The sequence below is a fragment of the Lycium barbarum genome, chromosome 5 (assembly GCF_019175385.1).
Source record: "Lycium barbarum isolate Lr01 chromosome 5, ASM1917538v2, whole genome shotgun sequence".
Taxonomy (NCBI): Eukaryota; Viridiplantae; Streptophyta; class Magnoliopsida; order Solanales; family Solanaceae; genus Lycium; species Lycium barbarum.
The window spans coordinates 804,781-826,192 of record NC_083341.1 but is presented as its reverse complement, the minus strand read 5'-3'; the positions used below and the strand labels follow the sequence as shown (position 1 = coordinate 826,192).

General features: G+C 35.7%; 2 protein-coding genes and 1 non-coding gene across 4 annotated transcripts; 2 read left to right on the top strand and 1 right to left on the bottom strand.

The window, feature by feature from the left end:
* Positions 1-744: 744 nt before the first annotated feature.
* On the bottom strand, positions 745-816 carry TRNAP-AGG (transfer RNA proline (anticodon AGG)). Its single transcript has one exon. It is a non-coding gene; the product is annotated as a tRNA-Pro (tRNA).
* Positions 817-865: 49 nt separating this feature from the next.
* On the top strand, positions 866-5,811 carry LOC132640023 (uncharacterized). Its single transcript, XM_060356430.1, has 2 exons — positions 866-1,024; positions 4,895-5,811. The coding sequence occupies exons 1-2, from the start codon at positions 952-954 to the stop codon at positions 5,545-5,547; spliced, it is 726 nt and encodes a 241-aa protein (XP_060212413.1). The 5' UTR covers positions 866-951; the 3' UTR covers positions 5,548-5,811.
* A 4,170-nt stretch (positions 5,812-9,981) lies between these two features.
* Positions 9,982-20,974, top strand: LOC132640022 (double-stranded RNA-binding protein 2-like). 2 transcript variants are annotated; one of them, XM_060356429.1, is made up of 3 exons: positions 9,982-10,490; positions 15,653-15,872; positions 19,841-20,974. In XM_060356429.1, the coding sequence occupies exons 1-3, from the start codon at positions 10,245-10,247 to the stop codon at positions 20,794-20,796; spliced, it is 1,422 nt and encodes a 473-aa protein (XP_060212412.1). In that variant the 5' UTR covers positions 9,982-10,244; the 3' UTR covers positions 20,797-20,974. The 2 variants fall into 2 exon arrangements, with proteins under 2 accessions (XP_060212412.1, XP_060212411.1); XM_060356428.1 differs by lacking the exon at positions 9,982-10,490 and adding an exon at positions 11,235-11,510.
* Positions 20,975-21,412: the final 438 nt, after the last annotated feature.

Genomic DNA, 21,412 nt, shown 5'->3' with positions numbered 1-21,412 from the left:
ATAATAATATAAAAAATAAATTTTGAGTAAAACTAATATTTCAAAAAAGATTTAAAAAAAAATTATTTTCTAAACCCTACACATTATTAACACACACACACACAAAAAAAAAACACATTTACTAACAAAAGATTTTTTTTGAAATCATGTTGTTGGAGTTCTTCACCATTTTCATATGTGTTCTTGTTCCAACCACGATTTTAATCCAAAATTTTAAGAAAAACTCCTCCAAATTTGTATAACTTCTGCTAAAGATTCCCCACGAAGCCCCGAAGACAACCCCAATATTAATGTTTCAAAATTTTCATCAAATAAAGTAATCCATTTTAAACCTTCAAGCTTTCTAAAGAACCCTTTAAATGTGTTTTGATGAGTTCCTTTGATTTTTTTTCTTTTCTTTTTACTAGGAGAGAAAGTAAGAACTTGAGTTGAATTAAAAATGTAACTGATTTTTTTTTCCGGTAGTGATAGCGGTGGCGGTAAAATCGATGATGATAGAAAAAAGAAAAAAAATATGATTTTTGACCTTTTCACGCGCCTGTTTGGTGTGAAATCCACACAACTTATCAAGTCAGCGAAAAGTGTTTAAATAACACAGTAAGAGTCCACCTCAGGTGTCTAAATGAAACAAAGTTTAATTGAGGTGTCTAAGTAAAAAATCTTGACGACCAGAACGGGTCGCCAATGAATTTGGCCTTTAAATATCAAAGGTGTAAACCAAAATAGAAAAAGAAAAAACAAAAAGGGGCATTCCGAGAATTGAACTCGGGACCTCTCGCACCCTAAGCGAGAATCATACCACTAGACCAAATGCCCAATACATTTCCTCTCTCACAAATAATTTCTTTATAACTCTAACAATCAGTTCCTATCTAACGAATAAACGCAAAACCCTTTATGTAAAACAAGATCTCAGTTGTGGGTTTTGGGTTTTGCATCTCAAAGTTTACAATGGCAAGAAGAACCCTTTTTCACTTGGTTCAATCTCAAGCTAATCATCTAAAATCCACCAATTTTCATTCAGGTTTGTGTATAAATTTAATTCTTGTACTAGTTTTCTTTCCAGTTTCATTTCTTTACATTTGCCTCTCTTATTTCAATTGTTTTTCTGTGTATCTATATGAATAGTTGGTCACTTGGAAAGTAAATGAAAACAAGTAACACCCTTCTGTTAATCTTGTAAAAAAAAAAAAATGTGCAGATAACGACAACAATAACATAGCCAGTGTAATCCCACAAAATGGGGTCTTGGGAGGGTAGAGTCTTTACTCAGAATAAAGCAATAACAAAGAAGGTCAAATAAGAAAAAGGGACAATAACTACGACAAAACAGTATGCTAAGTGAAGAACAAGAGACAGTAAATAATAACAGACATCGAAGGACAAGAAAATGTGTAGATAATTGTATGGTGTTTTTTTTTTCTCTCTCTCTCTCTCTCGGAGGATTTGACCCTATGGGTGTGTTTGGTATGAAGGAAAATGTTTTCTTATAAAATAAGTGGGGTTCTTACTTATTTTCTAGTGTTTGGTAAATTAGCAAATATATATATATATCCCATAAACATTTATACGCATTTATAGTATGTTGTCATGAATTTTCATACTGCTTTGAATTGCTTGTCCTTGTGCCTGATGTGTCTGGTAAATAAGCAAATATATATATATATATCCCATAAACATTTATATGCATTTATAGTATGTTGCTATGACTTTTCATGCTGCTTTGAATTGCTTGTCCTTGTGCCGAGGATCTATCGGAAACAACCTCTCTACCTCCTTCCCAAGGTAGGGGTACTTTGCCCTCCCCAAACCCCACTTTGTGGGATTACACTGGGTATTGTTGTTATTGTTGTGTTCAAATTTAATCCTCGACCTAGCTTTCTTGCCAACTTCATTTCTTTATATTTGCGCCTCCTATTTCAATTGTTTTCTGTATCTATATGAATAGTTGGTCACTTGTAAAGAAAATGAAAGAAAGTAACACCCTTCTGTTAATCTTGTTGAAAAAATGTGTAGAGATAATTGTATGCTATTTTTTTTCTTTCTCAGAGGATTTAACCTTATGGGTGTGTTTGGTATGAAGGAAAATGTTTTCTTGAAAAACAAGCGGGTGTCTTACTTATTTCTAGTGTTTGGTAAATAAGAAAAAAAAAATTATTGCCATGACTTTTCATCCCGCTTTGAATTGTTTGTCCTTGTGCCGAGGGTCTATCGGAAACAACCTCTCTATCTCCTCCCCAAGGTAGGGGTAAGGTCTGCGTACACTTTACCCTCCGCAAACCCCACTTTGTGGGATTACATTGGGTATGTTGTTGTTGTTGTGTTCAAACTTAATCCTCGACCTAGTTTTCTTGCCAATTTAATTTCTGTATATTTGACCCTCCTATTTCAATTGTTTTCTGTATCTATGTGAATAGTCGGTCACTTGTAAAGAAAATGAAAGCAAGTAACACCCTGCTGTTAATCTTGTTGACCCTATGGGTGTGTTTGGTATGAAGGAAAATGTTTTCTTGAAAAACAAGTGGAGTTTCTTCCTTATTTTCTAGTGTTTGGTAAAGAAGCAAAAAGATATTATCCCATAAACATTTGTATGCAATCTAGTAAAACACTGTCACTTGGAGGAAAATGAAAGCAACGCCCTTCTGTTAATCTTGTAGAAAAATGTGTATGGATAATTGTATGCTATTTTTTTTCTCTCAGAGAATTTGACCCTATGGGTGTGTTTGGTATGAAGGAAAATGTTCTCTTGAAAAACAAGTGGGTTTCTTACCTATTTTCTAGTGTTTGGTAAATACAACAACAACAACATAACCAGTGTATTCCCACAAGTGGGGCCTGGGGAGGGCAGAATGTACGCAGACCTTACCCCTACCTCGTGGAGATAGAGAGACTGTTTCCGAAAGATCCTCGGCTCAAGTAAATGTGTTTGGTAAATAAGCAGAAAAATATTATTCCATAAACATTTATATGCAATGTAGCAGAACACTATGAGGGTGCGAGTGGGGTTTCGGGGGTGGCGGGTGGGTGGGATGGTCAAGAGGTGGGGGTTTGGGCCGTTGGGTGGGCGGGGAGAAAACAATGAACTTGGAATGTCATTAACGGAACTTGTTTTCCCTCCTTCCATTAGGGAAATCATTGTCCTCATTTCTAAGGAACTTATTTTCCTAGAAGTAATATTTTTCAAAACATATTGACCAACCAAACATGGGAAAATTGGATCCATACCAAACACACCCTATGTGTCAAATGGAAACAAGGGGCACAATCAGTAGAGGCAGAGCTAAGATTTTGAGTGTATGAGCTATAGATTCTAGAAAAGGCAGTTTATTGGGTTCTTGAATAAATTATTTATACATATTAGGTGAATCTTTTAACACAAATACAGTATATGTATTCTGGGCTGAAGCTATTGGGTTCTGCCGAACGAACTAATGAGAGGAATCGTAGCTCCGCCCCCGACTTTAACCATTGTATTCAACTCGACTTATATATGTGCCTATATTAGTTAAGAAGTTTCAAAAATGTATTTTTATATTAAGTCCCAACTCATTGTGACCAAGGATTAGTGGATATGGTAGTACTCTGAACCCATGGATTGGCCTCTGAATTGGAATATCACAATGAGGTCTGAAGAGTGCCAGCTTTGATCATCTTATTTTGATTGATGTTCATATGGAAGAAACGGATTGCTTAATTTAGTAGGCAGGAATTATGCATGTTTACATTAGCATAGTCAGAGAGGCGGATTCAGGATTTGAACTTTATTGTTTTTGAGTTCAATTATTTGTACTTATTTAGGTGAATTCTCAAACACATATACAGGGTCCGAACAAAATCTACTGAATCAGATGAACCCATAACTTACCTTCTTTATCTTCCCCTGAGCATATATGAAATCATTGGGGTTTATAGCTCTATTGTTTTGGAGGAGAGAATATAACAACTTTTTTTTACTGTATCTACTGAATGAAGCTACCATTACTGTATCTTTTCATGTCGTTCCAATAAAAATGGTTTGATGACACCAATTTCTGCATCCGCCTCTGAATACAGATGAACTTATTGGGGTTTATAGCTCTAAGGTTTTTGAAGAAAGAATGTAACAACTTTTTATTACCGTATCTACCGAGCAAGGCTACAACCTACTCCTTTATCTTTTTGTACCATCCCATTAAAAATGGTTTGATGACTCCAGTTTCTGCTTTAATAATAAATGATAAAAGTATTTTACTTCCGTATTTTTAGGATTTGGGAATTGGGACGGATCATTAGTATTACGTGATGTTATTCGATTTTGACCCTAAGTTTCTCAAGAGACATATTTGCAGAAAGGAAAGCGTAATGCTTTGAGGTGATTTTTTTTTTCCTTTGAGGTGAAACTTGAAATAGCTTTAAATGGAATTTCTGCTTTATTGAAGTTTATCATTGTAGATTTTCAGTCCTTCCTAAGCAAAATTTTCTGCGTACAAGGTTGTCAAATGCTGGACTTTACTCTTTTCTTTCTGTCCTTTCTCCACTTCTTTCATCACACTCCTTCGTGAAATTCTTTTTTCAGCTTCTCTGTTTATGTTAGAATATCAAATTTTGACCAAGTTCTGTCAAATTTTCGGATCAAATCGTTAACTGTCTATTTTCGTAAACCTTAGCTGCAGCGTTCCATCCATTTCTGCCTAATTCTTATTAAGCTTTTGATTTATTTGTTTTTATAATTCTTTAGTACTTAATAAAACTATTTTTTTCTTTATTATGGCTATATACAACATATCAAATAAAAAATGCTTTTTGAAAAATATTTTGACCAGATTTCTCTTGGGTCAATTTTGGCTACATATCAACTTGGGCAGGTCATGTTTTCATGGGCTAATTTTGCCACCCCTACCCGTTATCTTTTCAGGTGGTCATCTGGCTAGTTATGGAACTCGGCCGCTTATTGGTGGTACCAAAACTGACACTAGTCGTGTGTCTCAGCTAGCTGCTATCCATAAAAGGTGGCTATCACAGTCCGCAACAGCACAAGATGACAACAAGATCAGCATAGGGCCACGTAAAGGAGGAGAAGCAGGAAATGACGAAAAGGATGGCGGAGTTGTCTACTATGGTCCTATCTCAAGCACTATAAAGAAAGTGAAGCTTCTGTCCCTTTCAACCTGTTGCCTCTCTGTATCTTTAGGCCCTGTCATAACCTTCATGACGTCTACTGATTCCAATGTGATACTAAAGGGAGCAGTTGCATCTACCGTTATATTCTTAAGTGCTTCTACTACTGGTGCGCTTCACTGGTTCGTGAGTCCTTATATTCACAAACTGAGATGGAAGCCAGGTTCAGATTCTTTCGAAGTGGAGATGATGTCTTGGCTGGCAACTTTTATTCCAAAGACGATTAAGTTTGCAGATATCAAGCCAGCCGAGACCAATAGACCTTTTGTAACATTCAAGGCTAACGGAAACTTCTATTTTGTTGATGCTGAGCATTGTCACAACAAGGCGCTATTGGCAAAACTTACCCCACAGAAACCAACTCATGAGTCGGCTTTCAAGAACTTGTGATGACAACTTGTTATCTGGAATAATTTGAGGTTTTAAGGTATTGTATTGCATTGCTCACTGGAAGTTTGAATACTGGAGTCTTGGATATATAAGCCTCAGTTGTTGTCATTTTTTTTAATTATTATAACAATGGTGTCCAGGCCAACTTGCGCACCTCGGCTAGCGTTGGTGATTGTCATCCCTTTTTTGTAATAACAGTAATATCTAGACCAGCTTGACTCGGAGAACCCGACTACAATGTCATTTTCTTTTTAATTTTTGCAACGGTGTTGTCCAGACTAGCTCGTGCGCGCCTCCACTAGCCTTAGCGGCTATCATATTTTTTCATGCATTGTGGTTTTCTTTCATAGTCCTTGTCCTAGTGTCAAGAAGTGTAAAGAGATGAAGAATGTGGACCAGGATAGTTGATTACTCAGATCCATTTGTTTCAAAACTTAGTATCAAATAATCTAATCATGGATGCTCAAGAGATTTGTAGTGTTGGTAGATAATTTATGCAAACTCTATTATCCAGTTGTGGGTGACTGGTTTTTTCATGCACTAAATGCAAAATTGCTCTTGGTGGATAAGAAACTTTTAAATTGCATCTTAGCCAAACATGCTGAGACATGTATTATTTGTTTGGTCGGAGGACACTCCTACAATATTTTAAGGTGGTGAACCCGACAATTAAGGGTGTGGCGTAACGGTCAACGATCTTGAAACGATAAAATTAGGAGAAAACATGAAAACGGTCACTATACGGGGATAAGACATGACCGTGCTTATGAAAAAAGTACTAAGGGGGTGAAAACTTGGGGGATAAGGGTTCACATTTAGGAGCAAAAATGCCAGGCTGCTTTCTTCCATCTACCTAACCTTTAGTGGTAGAGTAGATTGATATATGCATTGGTCGGGGGTAGTAAATATACAGTGGAATAGCCAAGGTGCTCATAAGTTGGTCTTCCCATATGCCTTAGCCTTGATGACAAAGTAACCTCATTGCATTGATGGGAGATAGTAGTTATCCAGTGGAATAATTAATTGTGCTGGTGAAAGATCGTAGATAGTCAGTGAAATTAATGGGCACAAAAAGCTAGTTCGAACCACCATCCTAAAAAATGGAGGTGTTTAGAAAGTTTGATGTTTACCAAGTTTGAGGTATATTATATACTCGTTATTTTGTTGATCGTTTGAGGAAAAGTCATATGGTATTGGGAAGAATAAACACTTTTGAGTTGCTTAGATTGGGAAAGGGCCAAAAAAAAAAAAAGTAATTGAGAATTGTGTTGGCTCTTCGTTAATTTTCTTTATTTAGATAAAGTTAGGTACTTTTGGAAAACCAAATGCTAAATATTGAAAAAAATTGATAGAACATATGGTATTGGGAGGAATAAACACTTTTGAGTTGCTTCGATTGGGAAAGGGCCAAAAAAAAAAATTAATTGAGAATTGTGTTGGCTCTTCGATAATTTTCTTTATTTAGATAAAGTTAGGTACTTTTAGAAAACCAAGTGCTAAATATTGAAAAAAATTGATAGAACTATCTATTAATCCTATCCAAAAGTAGGTGAAATAATATGCTGCCCTCATGTAGATACTGACCACTAAATTTTAAACTCAAAGTCAACTTAGACCATTTGAATTGATATACGCATCATATGTTTGTTTTTGATACTACACGTGTGAAACATGTGGCCAACTTTTGGACCCTCAACACCCACTCCAATTAAGACTAAGCGTAGAATTTAATTTTTTTACAAGATAATATAAAAATGTTACACTATTATATTATTTGAAATTTAACATCATGTAATTGCCTCTAATAAGTATGAATTGATAAAACAATAAAGAACTCGCAAACATATTATAGATGTACAAAAATACAACTTTTTTTTTTTTTTTTTTTTTTTTTTACGTTTATCGAACTTGATAGTTGTGGTAACCTATATTATAAGTTTATAACCAATAAATTTACATTGATAATATTGTTAGCATATATCTCTTTTATGAAACAAACAAATTGGAAAAATTTGAAGAATATATACAAAAAAAAACTTTCACGATGGAGGTCTTAGGTTTGAAACTCCCTGCCTATGGCAATAGGGATTTGCCTTTTGGATCGAGCTCGTCGCATGGGGCTTACTTAGTGCGAGTTACCTCTCCTGTGTGGTTTGGGGGCTATTGCACAGGAGCGAAGTTTACCCCGTGCGTGATCGTGGGTTCCCTTGTCATCAAAAAAATTATATACCAGCAAAAAAAAAAAGAAAAAAAAAAGAGGAAAAACATGAAGTTGGCTGCATTCAAATTAGGGCAGTCTCATTTCAACCTTTTCTTCAGTTCATTTATTATATGGTGTTATCAGTGTTCTAACAAATTAAAGGACGGCATGTGAGTTATTTATTATTATCTTTCCCCAAGTAGGAAAAAAAATAGTTAATGTATTTTTTTTTTTATAATAAGGATTTTTTGTCACACTATTTTGGCCACAATGACTCAAATGGGGTAAATTCATATGACTATTTAGGTCAAATTTAATAATTTATACTTACTTAATGTCATTTCTATCTTTTCTTCTCAAATTTTATCTTAATTTAAAATTGTACAATAGAGGTTATGGTGATTTTTACATAAATGTAGCCAGATTTGGGTCAAATTGATGTGACAATTTAACAATTTTTTTTTTATACGGTTAATATAGTGGTTCAAGTTTCACTGTTAAGACTTAAGATGTTGTTCACTTTGATAAACTTTTCGAGCCTCACAGTTCTGCCCCATTCATCTTTAACCGAAAAGGCACATCGACAATTTAATTATGAACTTACATTTATGAGTTAAAGATTAAAAACACACCTGAACTATTATTTTTTCGTGAGTTTTTTATCTGAACAATCACCAACTATTTATCAAAAAACACATCAACTATTAGTTGTTTCCTTTTCTTACTTGAATAGTTGAGGTAGTGTATATTTTTTTGGCGGTGGATAAAAATGAAAGCACATAAAAGAACGAATGATGCCAATCAACTCGACAAATATACAATCAACAAATATATTGAATTTGAAAAAAAGTCAGAAGAAATGATTTGAGCCTCTTATTTTGATTTCTCCAACCAAGAGATCCATGAAAGACATTCAAATATGAAAAAAAAAAAAAGATAATATCAAGTTTGTATTTTTCAAATCGATTCACACACAATCTTCTTTTCTTGGATTGAAGAGTCAAAATCAATGACAAGTAAAAGTTGATAACAAAAAAAGAAAAGAAAAAGTACCTTGCAATATTAAGTTAAACCAAAACATATACAGATATAAAATTATATAAAAATTATTTACACCATCAATATAGACTACTTTTGTAACAAATCTATATCAAGATCCATATTGTGTGGGCGCATGCAGAGAATTAATTCCCCCAGTGGAATGAATGCAATCAAAAAGCAATATGCTAAAAAGGCTTCATTTTAAGAGCCCGTTTGGATTGGTTTATAAGTTGCTTATAAGCTGTTTTCAGCTTTTTTGAGTGTTTGACTGACCAGCTTAAAGTCATTTTGTGCTTAAAATAAGCTCAAAAAAATAATTGGGCCCATTTGACTTAGCTTATCTAAAGCAGCTTATAAGCTGAAACAGCTTATAAGCTAAAAAAAATAAGTTAGACTACCCCAACTTATTTTTTTTAGCTTATAAGCTGCAAACAGACATAAGCCCATCCAAACAGGCTCTAAGTCTCTCTCGAAGAAAAAAGGTTCAGAATCTCTCCTCTCTCTCTAGAAAATCATTAGATACACTCACAGTTAATATATAAATATAAATATTGTTAATCGTGAGTTGATAGGTCGGCTCGGACAGGCGGATTAAAATAATTTAAATATGTGAGTAGAATTAATAGAAAATAAAGTCACTATATGAGCCACATAGAAAAATTAAGATAAGATATGAAGATTTAACAGAATAGGAATAAATAAATATATATTATATTTCTTAGATTACAAGAGCAAATATGGTTGGAAAGTTAGATGACTAAGCGAAATATTATTTAAAAAGTAGGGTAAAAGGTCAAAAATATTCTTCTACTTTCATTTATTAGCTAAGTTTGTCTCACGTTATACTATCTGACTATGCCCTGCCTGCCGTTCTAAAAGTTAACAAAATTATCCTTCAATCGATTGAATTTCCAGATTGACCTATAATATTCAGTTTCAATAGAAATTACCCGATTTCTCCTTTTAATATATGCTTATTTGTGTTTGTTCCGTTTATCTTATGTGAGAAAATTAGTTAAAAGGGGTCTTTACAAAAATGAATAAAGATATATGACTTTATATGATCCTTTATATACATGAGCCGATTCTAAAATAACAGAGATTTTATGTGACTTGTTGTGTGGACGCATGCAGAGAATTAATGCTCGAATGCGAACAAAAAGCACTTCATTTAAACGTATCTCTCTTCTCTTGAAAAGAAAGATCCTTCTTCTCTCTCTATCTAGAAGTGAAACTGTGATATTTAACTTTCTCTCTCTAGAAAAAAAAAATCATTACATACACTAACACTGTATATATATATATATTACAAAACCCTAGCAAATTCTCCGTTAACTCCGTCGACGATCGGACTCGATGTCGATAACGGCGAGAGTAAACGGAGCTCCGATGAACTAACCGGCGCGTGTACTTTACTCTTTTTGAAATTCGAAGTTTCTTCTAGAAGTTTCTAGAAATGTATAAAAACCAGTTACAAGAGTTAGCACAAAGGAGTTGTTTCAATTTGCCTTCATATACTTGTATAAGAGAAGGTCCAGATCACGCGCCTAGGTTTAAAGCTACTGTTAATTTCAATGGTGAAGTATTTGAGAGTCCAAATTACTGTTCTACCCTTCGTCAAGCTGAGCATTCTGCTGCTGAGGTGGCGTTAAATTCGCTTGCGAATCGCGGTCCTTCTAATTCCCTTGCTGCTAGAATTTTGGTAATTTTTAACGACTTTTTCGCGAGGTTTAGGGTTTTATGAATCAATTTTATTTGTTTTGTATATATGCATTTGTGATTATTCGCTTGCTGCTAGAAGTTAGGTAATTTTTTTGGATTTTTTAGGTTTTTTTCGAGTCATTTTTATTAGCTTTGTTGATTATGCTTTGCCTTTTAAGTGTATGATATATATGCATTTGTGATTATTCGCTTGCTGCTAGAATTTTGGTAATTTTTTGGATTTTTCGCGAGTTTTTAGGGTGTTTTTGAGTCATTTTTATTCGTTTTGTTGATTATGCTCTGCCTTTTAAGTGTGTGATATATATGCATTTGTGATTACTCGCTTGCTGCTAGAATTCTGGTGTTTTTGACGATTTTTCGCGAGTTTTAGAGTTTTGTGAATCATTTTTATTAGTTTTGTTGATTATGCTTTGCCTTTTATGTGTACATATGCATTGTGATTATTCGCTTGCTGCTAGAATTCTAGTGTTTTTGACGATTTTTTGCGAGTTTTAGAGTTTTGTGAATCATTTTTATTAGTTTTGTTGATTATGCTTTGCCTTTTATGTGTACATATGCATTGTGATTATTCGCTTGCTGCTAGAATCCTGGTGTTTTTGACGATTTTTTGCGAGTTTTAGGGTTTTATGAGTCATTTTTATTAGCTTTTTTATTTTTTTTAATTACGCTTTATCTTTTGAGATTGCTGTTTCTATGGTATGGCGCGTGTACTTTACTCTTTGAAATTCAAATTTTCTTCTAGAACCTTCTAGTAATGTATAAAAACCAGTTACAAGAGTTAGCACAAAGGAGTTGTTTCAATTTGCCTTCATATACTTGTATAAGAGAAGGTCCAGATCACGCGCCTAGGTTTAAAGCTACGGTTAATTTCAATGGTGAAGTATTTGAGAGTCCAAATTACTGTTCTACCCTTCGACAAGCTGAGCATTCTGCTGCTGAGGTGGCGTTAAATGCGCTTGCGAATCGCGGTCCTTCTAATTCCCTTGCTGCTAGAATTTTGGTAATTTTTGATGATTTTTTGCGAGTTTTAGGGTTTTATGAGTCATTACTATTAGCTTTCTTAAATGTATGTATGTATTTGGCTTAAGTATGTATATATACATATATATGTGAGTTTGCGTTAAATGCGCTTGCGAATCGCGGTCCTTCTAACCCTCTTGCTGCCAGAATTCTGGTAATTTTTTAGGATTTTTCGCGAGTTTTAGGGTTTTATGAATTATATTTAAGTTGTTAATTATTGTGACTTATTGTACTTTTTATGTTAAAAAAATGTATATATGCAATCGTGATTATATGCATTTAGCTTAAATGTATATATATGCATTTGTGATTATTAGTGAGTTGTTAGGGTTTTATGAGTCATTTCGATTAGCTTTGTTAATTATGCTTTGCCTTTTATGATTGCCTTTTCTGTGTTACGGCATTTAGCTTAAATGTGTATTTAGTAGTTGTGTTGACTGCACCCGCTAATTGGGGTCCTTCTAACTCGTTTGCTGCTAGAATTTTGGTAATTTTTTCCGATTTTAGCAAATTGTAGGGTTTTGCCCCTCCTTTCTATCTGTCACATTTTATGGGATAGTTTTCACTTTTCGAGATTCAAAAAAATAAAATAAAAATCGAAGTGCTTTTTTTGGAACCTTCTAGAAATGTATAAAAACCAGTTACAAGAGTTAGCGCAAAGGGGTTGTTTCAATTTGCCTTCGTATACGTGTATAAGAGAAGGCCTGGATCACGCGCCTAGGTTTAAAGCTTCGGTTAATTTCAACGGCTAAGTATTTGAGAGTCCAAATTACTGTTCTACCCTTCGTCAAGCTGAGCATTCTGCTGCTGAGGTTGCGTTAAATGCGCTTGCGGATCACAGTCCTTCTAACTCTCTTGTTGCTGGAATTATTGTAATTTTTGATGATTTTTCGTGAGTTTCAGGGTTTTATCAGTCATTTCTATCAGCTTTGTTAATTGTGCTTTTTATTAGTTTTATATATGCATTTGTGATTATATGCATTTAGCTTATTATATGCTAGAGTTCTGGTATTTTTTCCGATTTTAGCGAGTTGTTAGGGTTTTATGAGTGATTTCTATTAGCTTTGTTAAAATTTCTTTCCTTTTGAAATTATGTTTCTATGTTATGGCATTTAGCTTAAATGTAGATATGCATTAGTGTGTGTTAGTTACGGAAATGAATATTGCTAATTGTGGTCCTTCCAACTTGCTTGCTGCTATAGTTCTGGTAATTTTTTCCGATTTTTCCCTAGTTTTAGGGTGTTATTAGTCATTTCTATTAGCTTTGTTAGTTATGCTTTCCGTTTGAGATTGCCTTTTTTTTCTTTTTCCTCCTGATGAATATCTCTTTTATGTTCTATGTTATGGCATTTAGCTTAAATGTATATATATGCATTTGTGATTATTGGTTGCGTTGAATGCACTCGCGAATCGCGGTCCATCCTACTTGCTTGCTGCTAGAATTCTTGTAATTTTTTTTCGATTTTTGCGAGTTTTAGGGTTTTATGTGTCATCATTTCTATTACTCACTCTGTCTCAATTTATGTGATACAGTTTGAATTTCGAGAGTCAAACAAGAAAATCTTTGATCGCGATTTATTCATATGCCCTTTAAATATTTTAAATTGTTAATCATTGTGACTTATAGTACTTTCTATGTAGTTTCTAAATATGTAAATTATTTTTCAAAAAACTTAAAGATTGTATGTTGAAATTCACAGTCAAAATAAAGAAGTTTAACTCTCGAAATTCGAACTGTATCACATAAATTGGGACGGAGGGAGGCTTTCTTAATTAAGCTTTCCTTTTGAGATTGCCTTTTTCAAGTGAATAATATCTTTTTATGTTCTATGCTATGGCATTTAGCTTAAATGTATAAATGCATTTGTGATTATTGGTCCTTCCAACTCGTTTGCTGCTAGAATTCAGTAATATTTTCCGATTTTAGTGAGTTGTTAGGGTTTAATGAGTCATTTCTGTTAGCTGTTTTAATTATGCTTTGCCTTTTGAGATTGCGTTCTCTATATTACGGCATTTAGCTTAAATGTATATATGTATTTGTGTTAATTTAGCCATGTGCTTAAACTAGCCGGACATTTTCATTATAGAAAAAGAACTAAATATCGCTAATCGTGGTCATTCCAACTCGCTTGCTGCTAGAATTCTGGTACTTCTCGATCTTAGTGAATGTTTAGGGTCTTTTTTCCATCATTTCTATTAGCTTTCCTAATTACGCTCTTTTGAGATTGCCTTTTTTTTTTTTTTTTTTTTAATGAATATTTTTTTTATGTTCCTGGTACTTTTTCGATCTTAGTGAATGTTTAGGGTCTTTTTTCCGTCATTTCTATTAGCTTTCCTAATTACGCTCTTTTGAGATTGCCTTCTTTTTTTTTAATTTTAAATGAATATCTTTTTTATGTTCCTGGTACTTTTTCGATTTTAGTGAATGTTTAGAGTTTTTTTTCCCATCATTTCTATTTGCTTTCCTAATTACGCTCTTTTGAGATTGCCTTTTTTTTTTTTTAAATGAATATCTTTTTTATGTTCTATGTCAAGGTATTTAGCTTAAACGTATATATGCATTTGTGATTATTGGTTTTCTACACTCTTGGTGCAAAGTTACTTGGCTAGGTAGCAGGTACCCGGTGGATTATGTCATGTGCTTATAAACTAGCCGGACTTCTCCATTATAGAAAAATAAATAAATATTTTCTAATCGTGGTCTTTCCAACTCGCTTGCAGCTAGAACTCTGATATTATTTTCCCGATTTTAGCGATTTAGGGTTTCAGAATTACACTTTTCCATTTGAAATTGGCTGTTTGTATATGAATATCTTTTTATCTTCTATGTTATGACATTTAGCTTAAATGTATTTGCATTTGTGATTTTTGTAAGTGTCAGTGACGATTGGTTTTCTACACTCATGGTGTGCAAAGTTACCCGGGGCTAGGTAGCAGGTACCCGGTGGATTATTTGTGCGCATAAACTGGCCCCAACACGTCTGTTATAGATAAATAATAAATATTAGTCATCTATACTAAGACTACCAAAGAAGTGTAGTTGTGTGAAGTCGCGATTATTATTAGGATACTTTAGTTTATTTACAATTTTTCCTTATACAGATGTTTCCTTTTTCTTGTTTTTCCTAGTTTGATTTATAGGAATTTTCTGTCTATGTGAGCTTTGCAAAACATATTTGGTCCCACATGTTACCTTCTCTAAAAAAAAAAAAACATATTTGGTCCCAAATTGCTGCAGTAGTTTGATAGCTATTGTATAGTAGTTCAAGTATGATAAATTTCTCGAACTTGTGATAGTTCAGGAGCAAGAGCTCCCTGTTATGTGGCTGTTAGTTGCAAAAAGAATAACTAGCGGTTCAGATAGTACCAGCTAAGGTAGGTGTTAGCTGAAAACAATAACTAATCATTTTAGGTATGCTTTTATGGAAGTTACAAATCTATGGAATGGTGATTTTCTTGTGATGTCCTTTAGTAAGTGTAGAATGCTACTGTTGTGGCATTCCTGGAGTCCTCTTCTGACTGGTTTCCCTTGCTTTTCAGGCATTAAAAACCTTAGGTTTTCGTACTTTACAAAGTGAATAAACTTAAACACCACCATTAGGTGGGCAACTTCTTGGGAGGGCAACATAGAAGCCATGTACCCAAAATTCTTAGACTGAGCATTACATTAAATTCATTAAGACTGTTCAAAACCATTACGCCAGCCAAGCTACCATAGTGGTCTGAAGGTGATGCTTCTGTTTGTTAGGGTTCTAATTTTAGATGGTCAGGTCTGAAGTCCAGAACTTCTAGAGGACATTGCCAATTTCTGATGGTTCTCTAGGTAATTAGACTCAATATGTGAAGTTGCATCATCATTTCTGTATCTAAGTAAACTTAAAATAAATCTAAATTTCTCCGACCAATATTATAGAAATTATTCCAGTAAAAAATGATAGCACTGGTGCAAGTGAGCCCAACATTGTCACCATAAATTGTGAGCTGCGTGGATTTTATGCGGTACCTGATTGTTTTAATAAATTAATATATGGTGCTTGGACTTAGTTGTGAAAGAATAAGGCTTTGTGGTTGCTTCTGATTGGAATTTTGGTTTCTAATTTCTGTATGACCATGATTTTGTAGGATGAGACGGGGGTATATAAGAATCTTTTACAGGAAGTTTCTCAAAGAGTAGGAGCATCATTGCCAGCATATACAACATTTAGATCTGGTCTAGGACACCTTCCTGTCTTTACCTGCACAGTAGAATTGGCAGGCGTCACATTTACTGGTGAACCAGCGAAGAATAAGAAGCAAGCTGAAAAGAATGCAGCTATGGCAGCTTGGTCGTCTCTGAAATTATGTAAGTGATTCCGATGTTTATGAACCAATTGATATTTACTGCATCAGTTGTTTGGGAACCTTGTTTCTTTATGAAGAAGTTGTCTTAAAGCTGCACTGTGTCTATGCTAGTGGGGCTTGTGGAGTTTTTATTAAAAGTTCCTGTGGTTCATAATACTGTATTTTGCGTCATGATGCATAATAGCTGTTGAAGATTGCTATTGATTTGAACAACAGTTTGCACAGAGGGTAAATGACTGGTAGAATGATACATCAAATGCTGCTTGGACATTTCACTTCAAAATTGTCAAAGTACATATGTGCCTCTGTCTCCCCACCCCTTTTACCTTCCTCTCCCCCCCCCCCCCCCCCCCCCGCTCTATTCTTTTTGCATTGTTGTAAGTCAGGGCCGCATTTGGTGGACTAGCTCCTTGTGGGTGGTATATTTTTTTTTTGGGTGTGGGGGGGGGGGGGGGTAGTTGACATGTGTGGTTCACAAGTATGCCTCTTGGTTTGGGCGACAAACACAGATGCATTCGCCTTTTTATTTTGTCAATGATGCTGGATGTGTTGGTGTTGTCTTGTTTGTTCAATTTTAAAAGAGTTGATGGAGAACCATTGAGTTTGATTTTCTCCTCTAGTTTTGTTTTGCGTCAGCAAAACTTAGTTGGAATTTTTTTTTCGGATCAATTTTCAAGTTTGTTTATTTATTTTTCTCACTGTACTCTCTGTAAAGAAATGGATCTTGGGACTAACTCAATCCCAAAAGCTATCTATAGAGGGGAGGATTGCCCGAGCCATGTAAAGAGACCATCCATTTCTTTTATGCTCGATGTGGGACTCTTCACAGCCCCGTTCTATTGATATTTGGTTGTCAAAAAACATGAGTGTCTTGCAAGTTGTTCCATCAAATTAGAGGTCAATGGCTTTAATCCTTGTTGGTTGGCGTATGGTGGTAGCTACAATTGGAGATTACTGTAATATATCATTTCGAACAAACATAAGGGGGGGGGGGGGGGGGATACGTCGCCCGTAAAGTTAAGGTGTGTAAATGACTTTTCCAGACAAGTTTAGGGGCCAACCTATGTATTTTTCCCATGTTATAACTCCTAATTCTTTTGTAGCAAATCTTTTTGATAGTTCGACTGTTATACCCAGTCTAACTTAAACACTCGACTTTACAACTATTGTGATTGCGAGAGAAAAGAGGGAGGTGCCTTACCATTTGGCGGTTGAAAGCAAAAGTGCTTTCAGGTACATGGCTGTTAGCCTCGTCCATGACCGTCAAATTTGAAAAAAGTCTGCCAAGCATGTGTCACTTTCTTACGTTAGGTAAAATGGAGACCAAATAAGTATGCGTCTGATACGCGAAGAATCAAATCATAGAGATAACGGATCTTAAGATGCGGAAAAAAAAAACAAACCTCAGCGACTCGAAGATTGCGGAGTCCGCGCCCGTGCTGAAAGTGAAGAAGTTTTTCTCTCCTTTCAATCGAGCATGCCCACCTTTAGGACTTCCCTTCCTGAAGTGGAAGTAGGAAAAAGAAAAGCACACTCGATTAATTACCATGTTGTATTATTAGACAAAAAGCCACCCGCAGGAGCTTAAAACTAATATCTTGCTGAAAGGCCTTTACTCTACGCCAAGTCTTTTTGACAGGGCACCAACTTTCTTTTTTGATACGTGAGTAGCATTTCCTTCCGCCAAGAAATAGGCTGAAGATCGCCATTCACGTACTATTCGTCTCCACTGAAAAGTGTGTAGAATCTCGAGAGCTTAAACATAAATGCAGAAGTGACGTACCGTAAGGCTCCTCTCTCCCTCTTTTTTAGCCAAAGCCATTTTCACTGAAGGAGATAACATGTTTCAAAAAAAGAAGGCAAGGAGATAACAAAGATAGGCGAATGACTTGACTATGTATAGGTCGGGTATTTTCGTGAGCAATAGGCAACATACATCCTCTTATGAAACTGGTGGCCGTGTGTGAAATTTTTCAAGTCAAAGGGAGGCCTGATTAGAGATTATTGTTTACTCTAATCCGATCCAGGTGGTTTCGTATACCAGCACATAGGTGTTCTAATATCCTATGACTGAGTCTTTTTGGCTTATGTGACATTGTCTTCTAATGTGTTGAAGAGGGCGTCTCTAATTGGTGAAAAGTGGTTGGGTGTCAAATAACGACCAATCCTGGCCTGTCAGTAGTTGGGCACTAGATCCCTTCTGACCTGGAGAATGTGTAACAATTGGTCGAGGTTTGCTGAACCAATTGGTTGCTTCTCTAGTTGAAGTATCGGGCCCTTTTTTGTTGCGCAAGTTTCACTTTGGAATACCCCATAAGGGAATTTTTTCTACTTTCCCGAATCTTCACTTTAAGCCACACCGATTTTCTTTTCGTCATAAGGCGTGGAATTAGACCAAGGGGTTATCTCCATAGGAACTAGTCCCTTATATTTCACGTATAGGAGATCGAGACACAACTCCAGGCCTCTGTGGAGAAGACGTAGATCAATCGCCTTAGATAGACAACTACATTGAGGGTCTCTACTAGTCTATATGTTCTTTGATTTCTTCCACCCGTAAGAGAAATTATCAACCTAGGAGGAGTGCAAGTTTCAAATCTAAGTAAAACCGATTCAACAGTTGATGATATAGATAGATAAATAGATAAATGCACCTAAAATCAAATATTCGAGCCGACTTTTGTAGAAAATTCAGACTTTTTGATTTTCCAACTAGGTTCTATTGATCATTTCCCCTTCTCAACAGTTATACCTTGTCTTAGTGCGTCTTTGGCTTTACGATAGAAAGCTCGCTGAGAAAGCCATGTTTCTTAGGTAAGCTTTATTTGGCTCGGAGCATTAGTTTTCCATAATGAATATGCTAGTGCTATTTGTCAGTTACCTTGCTGTGCTTGAAAAGGTCCCTCAGTTCCCGGCAGCACCTCGAGGTGCAGCTAGTTGTCTTACATGAGACGAGGGCTATTCCCCACTCCGTTGCATGTCACCTTTCGCTCATACATTCCACCCCGCATTTCTGCCTCTCGGTTCAGTCTGGTGACACACACATATGTATTTGCCTTTTTGTTTTGTCAATAATGCTGTATGTATTGGTGTTATCACAGCTAGCTAGCTAAACTCAAGTACTATAAATTTGTAATGGTTGAGCTCGATTTCAGGTAAATGTTAAATAGCGTTAATTTTTAATTAGTACAAGCAAATAAACCAGTTCGAGTTATCAAGCTCAATGATATATTATTTCTAGAAAACTAGTATTTAAAAACTGAGTAGCTGCTTACTATATTTTTACACAAATTCTTGCAAGGATCATCATTGATTACAAAAGGTACTATATTTGAGAAAATATTTATGCTTCAATATATTCATATGTGCGTGTATGTGAGAGAATACAAGCTCAAAGCTCTGCTCTATTATAAAAAACAAAAAGGGGCTTGCTAGAGCTTACTTGACGAGCGAGTCAATTACTACTCTCAAGGGTGAGTGATACTAGATTGCAGCCTGAAATTCTTATTGAACAATGAAAAAGATTAAACCAGATATGGCAATTTCTCTTCTTTCAGAGCTTAGTGACTCTCGCGTCTGGCCAACTCATTTGAAAATGATAAGCTTGGAGGTGCAGTGATTTCCAACTTTCTTATGACGAACTTGATGGAGAAGTATTTAAGTGCTAGAATTTGATGTTTGCCTGAATGTTTACAAATGTTTATATCATCAGTGCTGCATGGTTTATCAAATTTTAGGAGAACTTCCAGTGCTGCAATCTAATTGCTTGATTATTTGTGCTTGCAAATTAATATTTTTAGTTTCTAAATTTCAATTAGACTGATATACACCTACCGATCAAAAAGAATTCAGTAGATTGATATTCTCTTCTTATACCAGTGATAAGCTTTAATTTGTATCTTACAATCAGCAATAATTAGGTGCACTAATCTGCATGACTTAATTTTTTATTTTTTTTTGTTGCGTCAGTGGCACAGCAGTCTGAAAGTTCAAGACCAGACCGAGTAAGAAATGATGAGCAAGAGCATGTAACTGTTGCACGTGCACTACAAAGGTACATTATGAAGGCAAGGTTGGCTAGAGCATCATTCCCAATTAAATTTCCAACACCTAATCCAAGACCATCAAGTGTACAGCAGCTTCCATCTACTACATCAAAACTTCTTCCCCTAATATGTCCAAGAACGGTTCCTCGTAGTAGACCGGTCAGTCCGTTATGTCTAAAACCTTCTTCTCAAAGTAGATCCATTGATACTACTGGAAGCGACGCACCATTGAGTCCAAGGACTGCTCAAACCATAAATAATATTATAAATGACAGCTTCTCTATGGATAGTCACAGGGTTCGACCGGAGAAGTTCCCTGCTGCTGGCGCAGCACCATATATTCCTGTCGGGCATTTTGGCTCGCACCATCGGATGGCTCCTCCGGTGACCATACGGAATTCAATTCCTGTTTTTTCTGCGCCACCACCTCCTCAATCATCTCAGTCTGCAAGGATGATAAGGCCTCCAGGTATGAGAGTGGCACCACCTGTCTGTATAAGGCAGGCAGTGCCGGTTTATGCTGCACCCCCTGTTCGGGCTGCGGAGCTCCCCACATTAGATACAGCACTTCAAGTAAAGGAGCCTACCTTTTCTAAAGCTCCACCTGTTCAAGTCGAAGAACCACTAGCTTCAAAGGCACCTGAAATTCAGGTACATGAAATACCAACTTGTCAAGCAGTACCAGGCAAGGCAGAATTGCCACATGACCATTCTGAAGAGCAACCATTTGCTCAAGTTCAACCGACTAAGAGACAGGAGCCTATTGACTTGGAAGTTTCAAGGAGCGCGACAATGCCAGTGGAAGCGACCGAGATTGCAACTGAGGAGAAGCTACATGAATCTCAGGAAATTGAGAAGTTGAAACAACTGAAGATTTGATGTGATGTGATGTCGGGTATGGCATGTTTTGAACTGCAGAACTCTTCAATAGGGGCTTTTGTTCTGGCTTTCTGGGATTTAATTTGTAGTTTATGAGTCTTAAATATATAAGTTCCTTTCACATTTTTCATTTGGAATAGTTTTATTGAGATAGCTGTAGCTGCCTTTTACCGCTGTTCGCCGATTTCCATTGCAGGTTCATTACCATTTACCAGCAATCCTAGAGAAATTACTTGCAGGTAGTTGGGTACTGAGTTATAATACCAGTCAATGTAGTTAGTAGCTATAGACGAGTTTTGCCTCGTGTTTATGTGCTTCTTGTTTCATTGCAATCCGTCGCAGACAGAGAGTTAAAAACCACATTGTGTTGTCTCCAATGGATTCCAACTAAGGAAATAAAGTGGACAAAGAAAACCACATTAGATTCTAATGAAGCATTATGTACATAAACACGAGGCAAAACTCTAAGCTATTCCTTCTGTTCCTCTTTTTGACAGTCGGGGAATATAATACAAGTGTGCTTGCCATGAGGCAAAACTCATTCCTTTCCTTCTGTTTGACGATTTTCGGTTATGACACCTGATTTTCCTTTGTTAAGAGTGTACTTAATAGTAAA

What these genes read in the sequence shown, in the direction of transcription:
- LOC132640023 (XM_060356430.1), top strand. Translation starts at nt 952, where the DNA reads ATGGCAAGAAGAACCCTTTTTCACTTGGTTCAATCTCAAGCTAATCAT. An exon ending in ATCCACCAATTTTCATTCAG is followed by an intron (nt 1,025 to 4,894) that starts GTTTGTGTATAA and finishes TTATCTTTTCAG; the next exon opens with GTGGTCATCTGGCTAGTTAT.
- LOC132640022 (XM_060356429.1), top strand. Translation starts at nt 10,245, where the DNA reads ATGTATAAAAACCAGTTACAAGAGTTAGCACAAAGGAGTTGTTTCAAT. An exon ending in CCCTTGCTGCTAGAATTTTG is followed by an intron (nt 10,491 to 15,652) that starts GTAATTTTTAAC and finishes ATGATTTTGTAG; the next exon opens with GATGAGACGGGGGTATATAA. An exon ending in TTGGTCGTCTCTGAAATTAT is followed by an intron (nt 15,873 to 19,840) that starts GTAAGTGATTCC and finishes TTGTTGCGTCAG; the next exon opens with TGGCACAGCAGTCTGAAAGT.